General features: G+C 37.7%; 1 protein-coding gene across 2 annotated transcripts in view; it reads left to right on the forward strand.

Moving 5' to 3' along the window:
* The window catches only part of NECAB1 (N-terminal EF-hand calcium binding protein 1), a 169295-nt gene that overhangs the window by 120531 nt on the left and 28959 nt on the right, over positions 1-19805 (forward strand). For both annotated transcript variants that reach the window (XM_003821141.7, XM_057303049.2), the window contains exons 6-8: positions 6990-7126; positions 14936-15057; positions 17627-17703. In XM_003821141.7, the coding sequence (XP_003821189.4) occupies positions 6990-7126; positions 14936-15057; positions 17627-17703 (336 nt within the window). The remainder of the gene's footprint in view (positions 1-6989; positions 7127-14935; positions 15058-17626; positions 17704-19805) is intronic.

Consider the following 19805-nt stretch of genomic DNA (forward strand, 5'->3'; position numbering starts at 1 on the left):
GCTTTTCTTCCAAGGCTTTCTGGCTCTGTTTCTCCCCCCAACTTTTTATCTGAATCTCCCTTTTTATTTCTTGTCTCTGTGACCATCCCTCTCAATTTTGAGTCCACTCCTAGCTAATTCCTCAGTGTAGGTCCCTCCTGACATAGCCTTTGGAGTGACCGATTTTAAGAGTTCACAGGGGCTACACAGTTCCAATCCCTTTAGGCCTTACTAAGATTTTTGTGCTCTCTCATTTTTGTACTCAACCACTTTTGGATAAAATGACTGCCAGTTTCAGTTGCTATTCTCAAATTAGCCATTGTTATTCTAGTGAACATTTGTTGGCTACTTTGGAGTTCTCTTGCTCTCAGGTTTGTCTCATAACCCGTTGTGTTCCTTTGTTTCTGCCTACACATCCAGCAACACCATGCAGTGCACCTCTTGTGGCTGTCAGTGATTTTGTCCTTACCCACCTGCAATTGTAGGTTGATGATGACACCTTGTCATCTAGTTTTGTTGCATTCATTGTCTATTGGAGCTTTTTGTTGTTGCTGTTTTCTAGTTGTTTGCTCTGTTTTTATGTGAAGATTCCAAGGGTTTTATAAACTATGCCACCAACATGGCCATCTTCCCCAAATCCTCCTGTTACTATTTTGTGGTTTCTACACAACTGTGATACAGAACAAGAACTGGGCCTAGATGAGTAAAACCAGACTCATACAAATTTGAGGAGAAAGGAAGAAATCTTAGCCAATGTACATATAAAGATATAGGAGAGACAGGAAGAAAGAGGAGTAAAATCAAAGACTAAGAAAGAATTTTGGAAAGATTCTAGAAAACAAGATGTTCTATAGGAGGATATGGCTCATAGAATTCAGAGGAGATAGAGGGGAATGCAAGAAGTACTGTTTATAAATTGTATCTGATTATATATATTATAAATTGTATCTAATTTACTATATCTAATTTACTAATTTACTATACTTGAGGAGAATCAAGTCAAGAATGGAAAAATTTTTGATAAATTTTGCACTTGAACTCTACATATTAAACTTGACACTCCTCAAACACCAAATTCCATGGATCACAGCTTCAATCTGGTAACAAGTATGTATATAAAAGGTGTACATTTTTGAATAAGCAAGCTAGCAGATATGCAGTAGAAAATATATGTCAAAAATAACTCAGGAAAATTAATATTTGTGGAGAGCCTGCTATGTGCCAAACACTAGCTACATATTTGTCCTAGCAATAATTCTGAGGTGAAGTATTATCACGGCAAACAAACCCAGGTCTTGTGAAGTTTGAGCCAATGATCTGTCCATTACACTTTATAATATCCTTTCTCCAATGGGTTAATAGCAATAATGAGCATTTATCAAAAATTATGAGCTAGACACCCTACTGTGTGTGCCACATGCTGTATTTAATTTTAATACTCGCAACAAACTTATGATAACTATTCTTATCCATAGTTAAGGAAATAGGGATTTAAAAAGGTTGAATACTTTCCAAAGTTCACACAGCTGTCAAGTGGCACAAACACAGAACGTAAGTGTGACTGTCTTCAGAGCCAGCTTCTTAACGACTACATTATGTTATTAGACACCTATGAATGTGACCTGGGTCCTCATCTAGTAGTTAATCTCAGATTTGGGCTGACTCTCTAGATGTCCCCATCCTCATACCCATGTGCATTTTTCTAAAATTCCCAGTGTTTGAAGAGGATTACTTCCCAGCAGAATGGGACTGTCCTTTAGGCAAAGACATCCAAGTAGTCTTATGTTCTTGTTAGGGTCTCCTGATATGAGACAGAGCAATAGGAGGAGCCAGAGGAAAGAATCCTACACAAAATAAGTTCTTGATGACTTTAAGATGAGCCCTTTAAAGTGGAGTTTGTCAACGTAAAGGTCTTAATATAATTCATCTCTAAAGTATCAACTTATTTCAAACTACAGAATATCTGGTTAAGATAGGGCTCAGAATTTATTTCAATTTATTAATTGTTTAATAATATTTAATCCAAAATTATAATTTTGTCTCCTCTTTCACTAATCTGAGAATCTATCATTTCCTTAATCCTTGGGAATCTGTAGTCTGAAATTATTTTGATATCTTGTTTTGCCATCTAAGGTTTGCAAAGACTAGCTGGAATTAACCTCTGTCCATTATTAGGACAAGTAAGAGCCAGTTCTTTATTTTTGTATTTTTATAAGGCTTAAATTTGATATAGTGGTCTCCCAGTTTGGAAAAAAAAAATGTGCCATTTAAAATAAAAGCCTGAGAATATTTAAAAGAAGTGGGACATAGATAATGTGTGTAACCCACTTAGTATTTTAAAAAGTAATAATTGTGGATAGAGTAGAAAAGAGCAAAAGACAACCTTATCTTTGTAAAGTTATTTTTTTTTTCTGTTATAGAAGCTGCTGCAGATGTCTTACACAAGAATGGCGAGAGCTGCAGGGAGTTAATCCAAAAGACAGTCAGAAGCAGTGCCCCTTGCTAAATGTGATTGTTATCTGACCTCATAAACAAGAATACACTAACCCTAGATGTCACTGACTTGATTGATTTTCAAACAGGGAAGACTGATGCTCTGATTTTCCTAATTAACTCAGATGATTCCATCAACCTGATGGGCAGAGCTTGCTTACTGAGAAATGATGTGAAAATTAAGATGCACAGACAGTTTTCTAAGAAACCTGATTCAAAGCACTATGCTTCCAATGCTAGGATTTTTACTCAGATGAATTCTAGCCCTGTTCCAGCTCCACCAAAGGAAATATGTAGATTGAAATGTTTACATTTTGGCTTTCCACAGACAAAAATGGAGGTATTAATACTACTTTGTTGACAATTTCCACTTAATGTTTTGTGTAACTAATAATTATCAATGACACGAATGAACATTATTAGGATCTGAGAAGTATAACGTTAGCTTTTACTTTCCCATATCCTTTCTGATAGACACGGAGGATTAAACTGCGTTTGAAAAAAAAAGAAGCAAAATCTGAATAATGAGTATAATCTGTACATTTTTAAACTACTTTATTTTGTCTGTAGGAGTTCTTTCTGCCAGTCTCTCAAATACAGGTTTTGCTCAAAGGAATGCATGCCTTATGCCAACATACCAGTCTTTTGGGGAATTAGGAATGCAAAAAATCTCTTTTTGTACCTTCGCTACCAACACATTTGCTGAGAATTAAAAGGGCCAGGCTTTGACATTTTCCAGCTTGTTATCTATTTAATTTTCCATCTGCTTCTTTTGCCACTGCCTTCCAAAGGAACATCTGCTGCATATCTGAGAAAAGGGAAGGAAGATTGGATCTGTGCCACCCGGGTCTGCAGTCGCAAACCTTGAGATCCAGAATAAAGGAAGGGAAGGAGACTAACAAATGGTCCAGAAAATAAAATGAGGACAAACAGTCTGTTAGAACAAAGCTGTATTTTTCTTTATTGCAGAGCCCACATGACTGGGCAAGTCGGGTGGCAACGTCTACAACCAGCAAGGGCTGGATGCAGGGGGAGGCAGGTGGTGACCAGCCAGTGGCAAGAGCACTTCCCAGAGCTTGGACACTCCCTCTGGTGCCTGACTCTCCATGTGGGACCCGGTTTCTCACACATTTCTTAAGCATTTATGGGGCAGCTGTTATGAGGCAATTTTGTTCTGAGTACTCTGGAGGCAGAGATGAATAAGACATAATCCCTGTGCTTAAAGAGCTAGCCTAAAATGGGGAAGATAGACAAATGAACAACAGATCACAATATCACAATGAAAAATTCTATATCCTATGAAAAATTCTATATCCTAGGTAGGGAAGAAATGTCACAAAAATACATAGAAGTGGAAAGATGTATTCCTAATCCTATGAAGAGAAGTGGTGGTTCAAGGACAGGAACATCTGTACAGAGACAGTGTTACAAGCTGAGTCTGGAAGGATAAGTAGGAATATTAGAAAACAAGGTTTTTTTTCTCCTTATCAATGAGGGGTAGTACAAAACAGCAAACCTTCATAATTGACTCAAAAAACTTAATCCTCCAAACCTTAAACCCACCCACCACCACTCTCAATGTCAAGGCATCAACATTTATATCAAAGAAATGTATCAACCAACTGGGTTCTGCCACTTTTCAATGTTACCTACAGAGTCACTAGTAAGGTTATCAAACTCTCATCAGAGTGAGATAAGAGGGTTAGCCTAATCATAACTTTCTGATTTGCTATGGTGGAGCAATGATGAGTGGCCAGTTGTCTGACTTTAACTTTTCTTAATTATTTAACTTTAACATCATCAAAATATTTGTATGTAAGATCACAATAGCAAATGCAATAAATTCTTAGAGTTAGGAGTGTATCTGCAAACCATCAGGTATGAATGAACCTCTACTCCACCATAAGGGATACAGAAATAAAAGACATGACCTTTCTGTCAAAGAAGCTGAAACCTAATTGCAATGACTGGAATGTTTAAAATGACTAACTATAATTTTTTAATCTCTTTTCTATAATTCTGACATGGCAAATATTTAACATTTAAATGAGAAAAGAGTAAGGACAATGCTATATGCTTTATTGCTCAGTAAATGTTTGCTTTCTTCATTTTTCAATGCAGTCTACAAATAAGTATAAAACTTTTTATCATTTGCTTTATATTAGTCATAGTATATATTGAGATGCAAAAATAGTTGGTATAATCCCTGACTTTGCAATTATATTTTATCTTCATTTTAATAAATTTTATTTTTTAAAATATCCATTGGTGATATGGAAATAACTGTGGGAAAAGACTCAAACACACCTTTTTTTCTATCATCACATTTTCTTTCAACCTCAAAGAAAAGCCTTCCTCAATTTTAAAAACTCATTCAGAGAGAATTTTTTGAAGTTTTTTTTTAACCAATAAATAGCAAGCTGTGAGATCAAATTAAATATTTGGAATATTTTTAGCTTGATTTAACTCACCCAAAACTCTTAAGATTATTATAAGCATGTAATGGTTATGTTTAGTTTATGGTTAGTTTCTTAAATGGAGTTTAAAGACATTGCAATTTTTAATTTTTAAATAGGACTATTATATATGGTAGATGTATTGGTCAGGGTTCTCTAGAGGGACAGAACTAATAGGATAGATGTTTATATGAAGGGAGTTTATTAAGGATAATTGATTCACACCACACGATCACACAGTAAAGTCCCACATAGGCCGTCTGCAAGTTGAGAAGCAAGGAAGCCAGTGGTGGATCAGTCTGAGTCCCAAAACCTCAGAAGTAGGGAAGCCAACAGTCCAGTCTTCAGACTGTGGCCAAAGGCCTGACAGCCCCTGGCAAACTACTGGTGTAAGTCCAAGAGTCCAAAAGCCAAAGAACTTGGAGTCTGATATTTGAGGGCAGAAAGCATCCAGCACAGAAGAAAGATGAAGGCCAGAAGACTCAGCAAGTCTGCTCTTCCATCTTCTCCTGCCTGCTTTATTCTAGCCACGCTGGCAGCTGTAGTAGTTGGTACCCACCCAGATGGAGGGTGGGTCTGCCCCTCCTATTCCACTGACTCAAATGTTAATCTCCTTTGGCAACACCCTCACAGACACACCCAAGGACAATACTTTGCATCCCTCAATCCAATCAAGTTTACACTCAATATTAACCATCTCAGTAGATAAGAAAATTTCCTGTGTTGTTCACCTGTAATGAAAGAGCTTAAAAAGAGGCTGATGATTGAAACTTTTTACTATTTCAAATTGAGAAAGAAATGAGATTTTCTATGCTATTACATTATTCTTCTATTAGAAAAACTTCCAAAGTAAACTATATCAGGAGGCCATAGTCCAATTCTTCCTAAATTAAAGTTGATAGAAGCACAGAATATTTTTGAGTTGGAATGTATGCCAGAGTTACTTAGTGATTTATAAGTGGGAAAACTGAGAACCAGGAAGGTTAGATACCTAAATCTTACTTGTTTGGGTTTATAACTATGCCCTAAGCTTCTTCAGCATATCAGGATCCGTGGTATTGTGTTATCACCCTCAGTCGTTTTGTGTTTTGTCTTTTCAGCCGTAAAAAAATTTTGTTTAGGGACAGAGACAAATAAATCTTTTCCTTGGCTGAACTTGAATGTACCATTTCCACTCAAGATTCTAGAAAATCAGATTTCACTGGCTGGTCCCATGATCTGAAAGAGTGGCCCTGTCACCATCTTATTCCACACCAACCTGGTTTTTGTTGTTGGTTCTCCCTGAGACTTTAGGGAGACAAGCACAGCAGGTGGTACCATCCACAGCTCACCCATCTACCTTGAGTAAGCTTGGCAAGTACACTTATTCAGTCTGCAGTGACCTCTGCAGTGACCCTGGGGCTGTTTCAGTGAATGCTGCTTTTGTGGCTCAGGTGTTGTCCTAGAAGTTAATTGTCAATGAGCCTCAGGTAAAGTTACTGAAGGAAAGACATAAGCAGATTTAGTAAACCATTTAAATATTCCAATCCTAACATTTTCTGAATTTTAAATAACTACACATAATTTTCTTTGTCTTCAGCATAATACGGATCAAGCATAATAAATACATCAGGAGTGAATTAAGCCAATTGCTGAAACATGGTTGCATTTTGTTGGTAATAGGGAAAATATATGATGGCGTGGTCAACATTCAAATGAGACATAGAACAAACCCTGAGTTAGTCACATTCTGATCTTTTTTTCCCCCCCGGATATTTATTTTTTCTTTTCTACAGATGTCTATTTTGCAACTCTGCTGGTTTTGTCCTTTTTCTTAATCTTGAGGCAGGTATATTGGGAGGCAAGATATTCCAGTCATTTCTGCAGCTTTTTTATTCATCTCCTGGTGGGTGGATGAGAGCGATGCTGTAGCCTCCAGGGCTCAACAGATCTTTTCCCTTCTCTCCACCCTCTCTCTCTAGGATCAATCTGGGATTGATGGGTACATGGTAAAAGAAAAAAAAAAATCCTGGGTATTTTTTTCTACCATACTTCTAATTGCATTTGTTTTGTCACCCTTAGGACTACCAAGAAGCCTCCAATTTGGAACAATTCGTAACTCGATTTTTATTGAAGGAAACCCTGAATCAGCTGCAGTCTCTCCAGAATTCCCTGGAATGTGCCATGGAAACCACTGAAGAGCAAACCCGTCAAGAAAGGCAATTTACATGTTTTCATCTGATGTCTATTTAGTGACTCTATGTTCATGAAAAAACAATTGAGAGGCATTGTACTTACACTAGCAAAAACTAAAAAAGAGAATTGATAAATTTAAAAAGAATGACAGTGACCTCCACTGGTTGCTTGCCTTATTATTTGCCTCTAAAAAGACCATTCTACTTTTTCTTTTACTGTCAGTCATTTAGTAAACTATATATATATATATATATGTGTGCGTGTATATATATATGTGTATATATACATATATATGTGTGTGTATATATATATATATTTCTTTTTTTTTGAGACGGAGTCTCACTTTGTCACCCAGGCTTGAGTGCAGTGGCACGATCTTGGCTCATTGCAAACTCTGCCTCCCGGGTTCAAGCAATTCTTGTGCCTCAGCCTCCCAAATAGGTGGGATTACAGGCACACACCACCACGTCCAGCTAATTTATTGTATTTTTTAGAAGAGACGGGGTTTCACTATGTTGATCAGGCTGGTCTTGAACTCCTAACCTCAGGTGATCCGCCCATCTTGGCCTCCCAAAGTGCTGGGATTACAGGTGTGAGCCACTGAGCCCAGCTGAGTCAACAAATTTTAATTGAAAATTTAGTAGATGGAGAAGACTTTAAAGTATTATGAATAATGTAAAGATACATTTAACATAATGTCAATCCTTAAGGAAGCCTAAGTCTATCATATAAATAAGACATGAACACAAAAACTATACTGCAAGGAACAAAGTGATAATAAATACCACAGAGAAGAGGAAATACATTGCCAATTGTTTTCAGAATATTAAAAGATTAAATATGGATAGAGGGATGGAAGGATGAGAAAGTCAATTTCATGGAGTTTCTCTATTTGAGCTTGTCTTGCAAAATCTAGAGATCAGTGAAAAAGCCTGGTGGGAAGACAAGACTTGAACTGGACCTGTAGGATGAATTTGAATGGCAGAATGAGAGTCTCTCTAGAGGGATCCGTCTCACCCACCTCCTGTTACCCACCTCTCATCTGGCTCACTTCTCTTTGGTTGTCTGGTCACTGATTGGACAGTAATTTCTCTGGGAAGCCTTCACTGCCCATTCATACCTCCCACTTCACTACCGTGTATTCCTATAGTGCCCCCTATTTATATCTACTTATCTCAGCCCCTTCCTTGTTAATTTGGTGTAATTTTGAAAATGTGGAAATGATGGGAAAGACCCTTACAGACTACATGAACCTGGATATACTTGGGAGACCTGATAATTCAGTAAGCCTAATTATTTCAGGAAATGGAGAAAAGTGAATGATGGAAATTATTTCAAAATTCAATGCCACCAGTAGGTATCACTGAGAAAATAAGTAGTCATATTGCAATAGCTATATAAATAAAGGCACTAATGCTTAAGAGACACCTATACTAAAAATGTGTAGGGCACACATCAAGGTGATCCCAGCCAACAGTTGATATTTTTCTGAGTTGTCATTGCTTATACCTTGCAAGCTAGAGAAGCTTGCAAAACTCTTGCTCCTGGGGCATATTTTGGCAGATGTGTTACTTTAAACTTATAGATGTGCTTTATCTAACTTTTACATCTTAAATTAGAGAGAAGGAAACAGTAAGTTTTCTGAACAGGCTGATAATAGACTACCCTGCAGGACCAATTTTCCTGAACAAATTAACTGATACATAATTATTAGGACATCTCCAAAATAGTGGAATTTTCAACCATGTGTTTACAATGTCAAAATGAGTGAGCACCACCAACTTCCAACAAAAAATCCTGTAATTCCAGAATCTAATGAGCCTATGCAGCTGACTGTCACAGCGAAGTACTCTTCAGCAGATCTGTGAAGCATCCTCTACATCATAAACTTCCTGTTTTCACTGCGTTGGGTGATTCTATACCAAATGGCAAAGTATAACAATTCACTTTAGAAAAGCAAAACCCACCTCCTCAGCTTTGAGCAGAGGATAACTGAATGTCTTGAAGCACAGTGAAATGGATTTCATGTTCCTAATGAGAAAAATGAGGCCTCCTGTGTTGTTTCTTTTGTTTGGACTTTCTGGAAATAAAATGGGAACTCCCTTTTTAGAATCAGTCATCTGCCACCTGAGAAGAGGCTTGAAAAAGTGCTCTACTCCCCTTCTTCACCTGCGCTTTTGTTTTTTTCTACAGTCATCCTCTGAAAACTTGTGCTCTGCATTTACCACCATGCCGTGAATGTTTAATGAACAACTGTTTTTTGTGTTAGGCCACAGGCTAACCTTGAACTCTTGTGACTGCTGCCAGCAGCTGCCTAGCAGCTGTGCTTAATGAGTAGGAGCATGACAATATAGACTTTAAGGAAAGTAGAAGGCACTAGAGGATTAATGAACCTTTTACTTCTGGATTTCTCACTCAAAAACAGCTTCAAATAATGGGAAATGTTACACGTCTGATTGCAGTTTAAGGGGTGCTGTTGTATGGCATTTGACTAAGACACCCAGGAATGACCAAATCCCACCCCAAATCTGTGATACTCCCCCTGAGAGGTTTATAAAGAAATGCATAAACAAGCAAACAGAAAATAAGGTACCACTATGGATTTATGCCCGTAATATCTGATGAACCAGACTGAAGCACGTGAATTATGCCCAAACCTAAAGGGACTGTGTCTCCTCTCCCAAGGCTATATCTTCCTATCAGCTGGCCACCAAAAGTGAGGAGAGCCCTGGGACCTTCATCAGTGAGGAAAAGATAGAGAGAGAAAAACTATACCTTTCCTATGATGTCAATCAAGAGACCAGTGAAAAAGCCTAATGGGAAGACAAGACTTGAACTGGAACTTTAGGATGAATTTGAATGGCAGAATGAGATTCTCTCTAGAGGGATCCGTCTCACCCATCTCATGTTACCCATCTCTCATCTGGCTCACTTCTCCTCGTCTGTCTTGTCACTGATTGGACAGTACTTTCTCTGGGAAGCCTTCACTGCTCATTTATACTTCCCACCTCATTACCATGTATTCCCATAGTGCCTTCTATTTATATCTACTTATCTCAGCCCCTTCCTTGTTTATCTCCCCCATTAGACATTGAGTTTTTAGATGGCAGAGACTTTGCATAAGTCCCCTCTACTTACTACAACTGCATGGTAAACATATGAAAGTGAATGAATGAAAGGAATTCTAGGTGAAAGGAGTGCTACAGAGGAGCAGTTGGTGAGGACCCAGAACACTGAGGAGACCAATCTAACAGTCATCTGGGGTTCAGAAAGATCTTAAAAGCTAGACAGATGCAAACAAAAATTCACCAGTTTTTTGTTTGTTTGTTTTGAGACAAAGTCTCACTTTGTCGCCCAGGATGGAGTGCAGTGATGCAATCTCAGCTCACTGCAACTTCCGCTTCCCGGGTTCAAGCAATTCTCCTGTCTTAGCCTCCTGAGTAACTGGGACTACAGTCATCTGCCACCACGCCCAGCTAATTTTTGTATTTTTAGTAGAGACGGGGTTTCACCATATTGGCCAGGCTGGACGCGAACTCCTGACCTCAGGTGATCTACCCGCCTCAGCCTCCAAGGTGTGGGATTACAGGCTTGAACCACCACGCCCAGCCAATTCATCAGTTTTTTTATGTTGTAAAGGAAGACTTTGTGATGCCCTTCACAGTCAAGAGTTGCAACCTGCAGGTCAGGCATGGTGGCTCACACCTGTAATTCCTGCACTTTGGGAGGCCAAGGCAGGTGGATCACCTGAGGTCAGGAGTTCGAGACCAGCCTGGCCAACATGATGAAATCCTGTCTCTACTCAAAATACAAAGAAATTAGCCCGGCGTGGTGGTGGCAGATACCTGTAATCCCAGCTACTCTGGAGGCTGAGGCAGAAGAATCACTTGAACCCAGGAGGCGGAGGTTGCAGTAAGCAGAGATCGCGCCACTACGCTCCATCCTGGGCAACAAGAGCGAAACTCCATCTCAAAAAAAAAAAATAAAAAACAAGAGTTACAACCTGCAGGTATCATTAAAATCTCTAGGATTGTGATAATTTGCTTTCCCTTCAGCATCAACATTACTTTGGGATTTAATATTTGTGAAACCTAGGGATACAAAGACTCCTTGGAATATAGCAAATTTAGGGAAGTCATCTATTCCATCTATCAGCCCCAGGGGAGAATCACACAGTATCATTCATCCTGCAGTAATGAGGTAGACATGCCATGTTGGGCAAAATGTCTGTGTCTATTCATGTAAAAATGGATATTTGAGAGAGAAAGGATGTGTACAGCTGGAATGCCACAGAGGTGGAATTTTCAGATGGCATGCTACAACACTCTTTGTATCTGCCCTGGCAAACTGACTAAATGTGAATTACATTAATTCCATGTGTTCAGAAAGTACGTAATAGCTAATGACAAGAATAATAAGTATGTTATATGGAAGTTTCCCCCTAGGGGTCCCCTATTCTCTTACATAAAACTCTCTTCCTCACAAACTAAATTTCTAGGAACACAGTTTTCATTATATGTGGATTTCCGTTTTATAATGGAATCCGCAAGTTTGCTCTATTTCCCAAAGTTTTTCTATATCCAGGAACGTAATTAATTCCTTCTTGACTTGAAAGTTATTTTTCTCCTTTCGATAGTTGTCTATTATAGAAGTGAGGAAAAGCTTTAATTTCACAAACAGGTGGTTATAAAAGTTTAGACAGCTTAGATTTCCTTAGCTTGAACATAGAGAAGGATTGCTCTAATCACCTACTCCCCTGACCACCAAGGCTGCCAAAAACTTGGATTTTTTTTTTTTTTTTTTCTTCGAGATGGAGTCTCACTCTGTAGCCCACGATGGAGTGCAGGGGCACAATCTCTGCTCACTGCAACCTCCGCCTCCCGGGTTCAAGCAATTCTCCTGCGTCAGCCTCCCAAGTAGCTGGGATTACAGGCGCCTGCCACCATGCCCAGCTAATTTTTGTGTTTTTAGTAGAGACGGGGTTTCACCATGTTGGCCAAGCTGGTTTCAAACTCCTGACCTCAGGTGATCCACCTGCCTGAGCCTCCCAAAGTGCTGGGATTATAGGCGTGAGCCACCACGCCTGGCCAAAAACTTGGATTTTTTTATACCATAGAAAAATTCATAGGGAGATTTAGTTAAAGATTGATGATTAAATGTATGATTTCTTTTGCTCTCTCTCTAAACCCTTCAAAACATGACATTAAAAGTACCTGGATAAAAGGAGGCATTAAACTGCAAAAATAAGAATAGAAGAAGAGCCAAAGGGACAGAAACTTGGAAGGTGGAGAGAAGGTAAATCTAGTGGAAATTGATTTAGAAGCTCTGAGAAAGCTGAAACTGAAGCAGGCAATGTAAGAAGCCAAGATACAATATATTTGGTACCACAGAACCTCAGAAAAGCTCAAGACTTGGCTGTACCATGTGGAACTGAAAATGAGGGTGAAGGTAGGGCTGATATATTGTTGGAAGCTCCACCCAGTGCTATATAGTGACTGCTCCTACCCGATCCTTGAAGAACCCCAGACATAAGCTGTCTGGAGAAGGTGAGCATATGCATACCTGGCACAGCTGATAGGGCACAATACTAACAAAGGAGATACTAACTGAAAGTCACCATACTGAAGAGTGAGATGTGAAATCTCCTTCATATATTTTACTCCCAGAGTACTAACAACAGGGCTCAGACCCTCCAGTTGGGGCGTGCTACTTTGAGGGATCTGATTAATCCCAGAGAAAAGACTTAACAATGCCAATGGTCAAGGTTCCCTGAAGAATAGGCCCAGCCAGGCCACTGTACAGTGAAGACTGCAAGTTGGCAATCCCTGCCACAAACAAAGAGGTTCCAGTCAGACTTGTAGTTCCTCCTTCTAAAATGTATGGGGTCAACCAAAAGGACAAATCAAACACAAGAAAAGAAACTCGAAAGAAACAGATAATCCAGAGAGCAGACAAAAAATTTCAAAAGAAAGTTTTCAATACCTTCAAAAACTAAATAAAAGATATTGCATTTATGAATTAAGGATAGAATGCTTTAAAAATAATATTCAAAGCACACAAAAGAGGTCTTGGAAATTATGATTGCAAAAATTACATTCTCTGAGGAAGGTTGAAATATAAAAGTGTGAGGAAATCTCCACAAAGAGGTGAAATATAAGAGATAAGGCAACTAGAGGCTCAGTCCAAGAGGTCTACTGTTTGTAAAATAGCAATTCCAGAAAGAGAACAAAGCAGAAAAATTATCAAAGGAAGAATTTAAGAAAAATAGTCAGAATTGGAATATGTGTCCAGTTTGATAGAACAGATCAAGAGCTCATTATAATGCTAATAAAAGTCCAACACAAAATACATCATTATGAAGTTTCACAATACTGGAAACAAAGACAAGTGTCTAAAAACTCCCAGAGAGAAAAACCAGGCCATATGCAAATAATCAAGAAAACACTAGATTTTTCACTAGTGACTCTGGGAGATAGAACACAATGGAGCAAATTTTTCAAAACAATTGGCAATCTAGAAATCTGTATGCCATAAAACCATCAATAAAGTAAGGAAGATTTTTATTCATGCAATGTTTCAAGAATTTTACCTTTCATTATGCACCTTTTCTTATGAAGCAATTAGGGGATATTTTCCACCAAAACAAAGGAGTCAGGTAAGAAAAAAAATGAAATCTAGTAAAAGGGGGATCAGAGGTCATCCAACACAGGAGAAAGGCTAAAGGAATCTTCCCTAGCTGATAGATAATGAAGATTTTTGGATGAGTACATTAATCTTAGATTTGTCTTAAACACAGAAGGATTATATCTTACACACAAGGGATTATATCTGCTATAAAGAAATCTTGTTGGAGGCAGCTTAAATATTATGTCCTTACAGATTTATCATAGACACTCTTTCTTTTTCACATATTAAGTGCATATTAACATAATAAACTATTGCCAAGTTTGCCTCATAGACCAAGATGTTTGTTGGCGATCCAGCTACCATGTTCACATTCCAACCAGGAAAGAAGATTAAGGAAAGACAAAAGGGATCCCTTCTAGCTGAATCTGTACTTTTAAGCAGCCTTCCTGGAAATTCCTTACAACATTTCCATTTGTATATCATTGGCCTGAGTTTTTCCATATTGTGAAGTTAATAGATAAAGCCTAAAACTAAAAATTAAAGACATAGCAATTTAAGCATGTTATATACTGATAATTTAGAAGGTGTTTACTTTCATATCAGTATATAACATATACTGTATATAGTATATAAGTTATACTGTATATAATATATATTTTAACATATACTACTTTCATATCATAACATATACTCATATGAAAGTAAACACCTGCTAAAAAGTGTTGCCTTTTTGAAAGAGGAGTGGGAATATGATATGGGGGTGAAACGAGGGAGCTCCTGTTTGTTGAAATAAATTTATAGAATCATTTGACTCCTAAAAATATATGGGTGTATAGCTTTGATCCAAAAAATTAAAAACTGAATTACAGAAAAAACTCCATAAGTGTTTTCAAATTAAACAAAATACAATAGCTGCATACACATGTTTTTCCACTGAAAGTTGACCAACAAAGGAAAAAAGCCTACCTTAAATTACAATTTTTACTCAGAATTTTAAGAATAAAGCTCAGAATTCTCTTTCTTAGGTTCACATACTGTAGTACCAAATTACATTGGGTTTCTAGAGCATTTACAAGCAGTCATTCTCATAAGTTTTCATTTTGCTGCACTAGAAAACCTTTATGACTGACGCATAAAGATCTCTTCCCTGAAGGAAGAGACTGAAGCACTAACATTAAGGTTAAATGTTATCTCTGTTGATCAAGGCAAGGGCCAGCCAAGCCAGAAGTCCTATCGATTCAATGGCCTGGAAAACGATCAAGCCGCCGAGTCCAGAGACACAACAGCTTCTCCCCAAACAGCCCTCAGTTTAATGTCAGCGGTCCAGGTAACATACCCTTCATTTGTTTTTATTTGTCAAAAGTCTATTTATCTTGTGTTTTCCAATTGATTATTTTAACAAACAACAGACAAGACAATAGTAATGGAACACTTTCCTTATACCAAGTAAGTTTGAGACAGAAACAGTGAAGAGTGTAGGGTATGAAGAACTGGGGTGGTGAGCCTAAAATCAGCATGGTCAGAATCCTAGCAGTTGTGCCTGGAAAGCACACAGAGAGATGGTGAATAGGGAAGGCAGTAGCTTCATCAGCTAACATCTAAAAGACTTGAAGTCTATAAGGACCCCCATGATCTTGAAATAAAGGGACTCTACCCGAATATGCTCTAGATCTCCAAGCCTCCCTAAGCCTATCCTAAGTTCATTTGGGGAAAGGATCCTTCTTTTCATAATAGGATTAGTCATAGCTGGTGTTTTTGAAGTTTGTAATGTAATATAAGATTTACTGGGCTAAACCATACCCATAATTGTTAGGTTATTAAATTTTAACTGTGTCACTTATAACCATTTTAAAATCAATTTGAAATATGCAAACTCATATTGCTAAATATTGGAGTAATTTTTATAAAGCATGCATATATACATGCACATACGTCACTTGAACATGTCATTTTAACACGAGTCTTTAAGTATCTAATATTCAGAAAATCAAGGTATAAGCTATATTCTATATTTTCACCAACTGTACTTGAAAGATTTCAGAGTATTTTCATGAATAAAGCCTTATTTTATCTTGACACCTGATAAAATAGATGTTAATTTCCCTATTTCTCCATTTAACAGGTAAGGAAACAAGCCTGGGAAGTTAAGTGATTTGTCCAAGGTCATATGGAATATTAGTCCATTTTTAATGTGAAACGACCTTAAAATCTTGATGGTTACACCTGTAGATACTTGTTTTTCTCTCTCATGAGTCTATGGTTGGTGATTTGGGCAATTTCAGTTGGATGTGGTTCCAGGCTGTATGTAGGTTGAGTTTGGCCCCACTCCTCATGTAGCCTCCTTCTGGAATAAGCAACAGCTGGAGCATTTTCTTCTCCTAGTGGGTGTCAGAAGCACATGCAGCCAGCCCAAAATTATACATGCATATTAAAAACCATTGTTTTATGTACTGTGTGCATCTTGTCTGGTACCTCTCCATTGGCCAAACAAATCACATGTCAAGCACAGTAACAATGGGGAGGGAAATGTGCTTCATTCATTATAATAGGAGATACTGCAAAGTTGTGGTGCAAGGGTATATACAGATACTTCTATAGCAGGAAGAAAGTGAAGAATTGGGAAAAATAATATCATCTACCACATGGAACTAGAAAATGACAATGCTAAGCTCCTGAAGTAACATATAGATTGTTCTTTCCATTTTAACCATTTAGAAAATAGTCCAAAATATCTTTTCTTGGGTCTCTGATGTGACAGCCACCTTAAATTATTTTGGGAATAACCCAGATTAGAAATATTGTATTAGAATTTTTAAAAAACATAAATTTTATTAGTATATTTGTAATATTTTCTCCAATCAGCCCCTTTCTTTTCTCTCTCTCTTTTTTTTTTTTTTTTTTTTTTTGTAGCCACTTCTTTGTGGCAGTGCCAGTGCTCATTTTTACATCATAATTTGGTGGGCCTTGAACGGTGCTTCCTCCAAGAAGGCAGGTGGAGAAGGAAATTCTGATGACATCACTCTCCCTTTATAATTTAGGTCTTGTCTTTATTGCATTCAAAGCTAACACAAGGCTTTATAGTCTTGAATTCAATCACATTCTGATTTCAAGAAATATTAAACAATACTACTTCAGCAAATGCCTATGAAAACATTTTTATTAAGCTGCAATCAGTATATACAAATATGCCAGGATGTTTGTGCACAGGCTCAGATCATAATTCTTCCCTTTGCATAACAATGTTAATAAAAACAATGATAGTAGCAGAACTTCTATAACATTTAACTTGGTGCTAGATACACACACACACACACACACTACATACCTACAAATACATATGTATGTTTATATTATATATATGAATATAGATCAACAGGCTCCAGTCTGCATTCTTAACCACTATGCCATGATTATAGAGTCCATGTATATATACTCAAGTTAGATCCTGGGAAAGGAGACACCAACTATCTTGCCCTTATGGGATTTTTTTGATGGTAGCAATTTACACCTTGCTATGGTCAGGGGTATGATTTCACTGGCTCTTGCCACTGACCTACAAGTAAGTTTAGAATTGTTGATTGATGCTTTCCTGTTTGCAAAAGAAAACCAATTACATCACGGGGTTTTGTAAATGGCTCAGCAGGATCTTTTCTTTGAATATCAAAGGCCAAATAGGCAATTACATAAAAAACAGGCCTGTGGAAGTGAACCCCTGGGATGCATGGATCTATGGAAATCAATACCTTAGAAAGCACTCGTGAATACATTTTAAAAAAATGACCAGTCAGTGACACTGCATCTTTCCTTCAGGGTTGAAGGAAAGCTCTGATACAACCAAGCATTTCTTCTCTGTCTAAAGTTTAACATATTGCCCTCATGATTCCCCCTGGCCCCAGGCTTATTAGAAGAAGACAACCAGTGGATGACCCAGATAAATAGACTCCAGAAATTAATCGATAGACTGGAAAAGAAGGTAGGTGCTTTCTTTTCTTTATTCTCTCTTCCACTCTTCAAGATATTGTTACCTAATATTCCCCATTGCTTTATATCCATGACTGCCCCATAGATAGAATAACAGCCAGGATCCCAATGATTCTATGAATGGCTGCTTGGTAGTTATTTGAGGTTTTTGTTGTCATTGCTAAATACAGAAGCTTACATTAATTCTCCCCCTACCTCCCACTCCCAATTATATTTAAAATAGGATGTGGAGTTGAGAGTTAAATAAATCTACTGCACTGCCTGGCTCTTACATTTTCAAATGAACTAGGTGACAGTGTGCTTGAATGATGCTAATGACAGCTCTTAGGGATAATATGTTGAAGGGATAACATCCCTTTAACTTAGGGATAAGTTGAAGTCTTGGGAATCTTTCAAATTAATTCAGGAAAATGGCAGTGCTATCTACTAAAAGATGAGATTCCACACTCAACTTCTGGAAATTAGCACATTAACCGATGGTTTTGCTATTAAAACTATCTAAGCAAGCAAGTTAGAATGTGATGAAGAGTTCTTTAGAACTACATTTTATGTTCTTAGTTATTGTATTTTTATTAATTTAGTTAGTACCAAGTAGTCCTGTTATTGTAGTGATATTCTCCTTAAACATCTTTGATAGGAGAGACAACTTTTGTCAATCAGTAAGAAAAAAATGTGTTTTCTGCACATGTCAGGCACCAAGGGAGAAACATTTATGTTTGTGACAGCACTGATTTGAAGAAAGCAACTGTCTACTTATAAAACTAAGCTATTCTCCTAAAAAGGCAGAGCAAGAGAGATAACAGAATTTTTTAAAATTATATGGTAGCACAGAATGGGATTCATAGTTCATGGTCAGTAAGTATTTTAATGACTGACCGAGACATGTTAAAGGAGTGGATCAGATGTTAAAATCTATCCATGCTTACCTGATGGGTTGATCACTGTGACCTGGGGTGCTCAGGAAGGACTTTGTGTGGCAGGAAGAGTTCAAGTGGGGCCTTAAAAATGGTGACTTAATTAAAAATTTTATTGCAAACAATAGAAATCTTTTCTCTAATAAAAAAGAGAGTTTTCTGGAAGAATATGGAAGTACTCACAGAATCAACAGATAGTCCAGAGGTCTGAATTTGGAAAAGTCAGAAGACAAGATAACCCTACAGATCTAAATAGCAAGAAATAGTCAACAGTCTCTGAAGTTACCTCCACTGCAATAAATGAGTTCCTACCATTTCCAGTCTGCTGGCCTTCTGTTCAAAATTCTGCTTCCCAGAAGGAAGAGTCTGGTTGGTCATGGTAGGGTTGCATTGCTGGCCTCCTGGATAGGGGAGGGGGAAAAGTCTTGATAACAATCCCAGAGCACAGTACAGAAAGAAGAAGAGATAATTCAATGAAAAGAAAATGTATTGTCATTAAAGTTGGAATAAATGCTGATAAGCTAACAAACTAACAAGCAAAGTAATATTTGCTATGGAGAAGTAAAATTTCAGTAGAGGGTAGCTGGAAAGGGCATTCAGGTAAGGTGATGGCATGAACAAGGCGATGGCATCTGCAAGATTCAGTAGATTGGCCTGGTTAAGAGTCTTTCATGTAGAGAAGTAGTAACAAATAAGGTTGTATGGACCAAAGAGGGCCAGATTATGGATAGCCTCAAATAATAGTCTAAGGAATTTGGACTTGGAAGCAACAGAAGGCATTTATTATTTTTTAACAGCTAAGTGACAAACCAAAAAAAATCCTTTAGATAGGAAATTGGGCAGCAAGATGCAAAGTGAATTAAAACAAATGCAAAATGGGTTAAAACAAGAAAAATGAGGCTCAGAGACACTAATACCAGCTCAGAAAATGGCATTGAAGAGGAGGTTTGTGAAACTGAACCCAGTGAAATCAGGTATGATATGAGATGGGCCTATATTAAGCTAATGAGTGAGAAGAAAATGGCAGATTTGAAACACTTGAAGTGCAACTAACAGCACTATTGAATGGGTTAAGGACAGGGGGAGCTCAAATAAGAATCTGAGGATTGGAGCCTGTGTTTCTGAAATAATTAATTATACCATTAACAGAAAAGGAAGAGACACATGAGAGAGAATTTGT

This window comes from Pan paniscus, chromosome 7 (genome assembly GCF_029289425.2).
Source record: "Pan paniscus chromosome 7, NHGRI_mPanPan1-v2.0_pri, whole genome shotgun sequence".
NCBI lineage: Eukaryota > Metazoa > Chordata > Mammalia > Primates > Hominidae > Pan > Pan paniscus.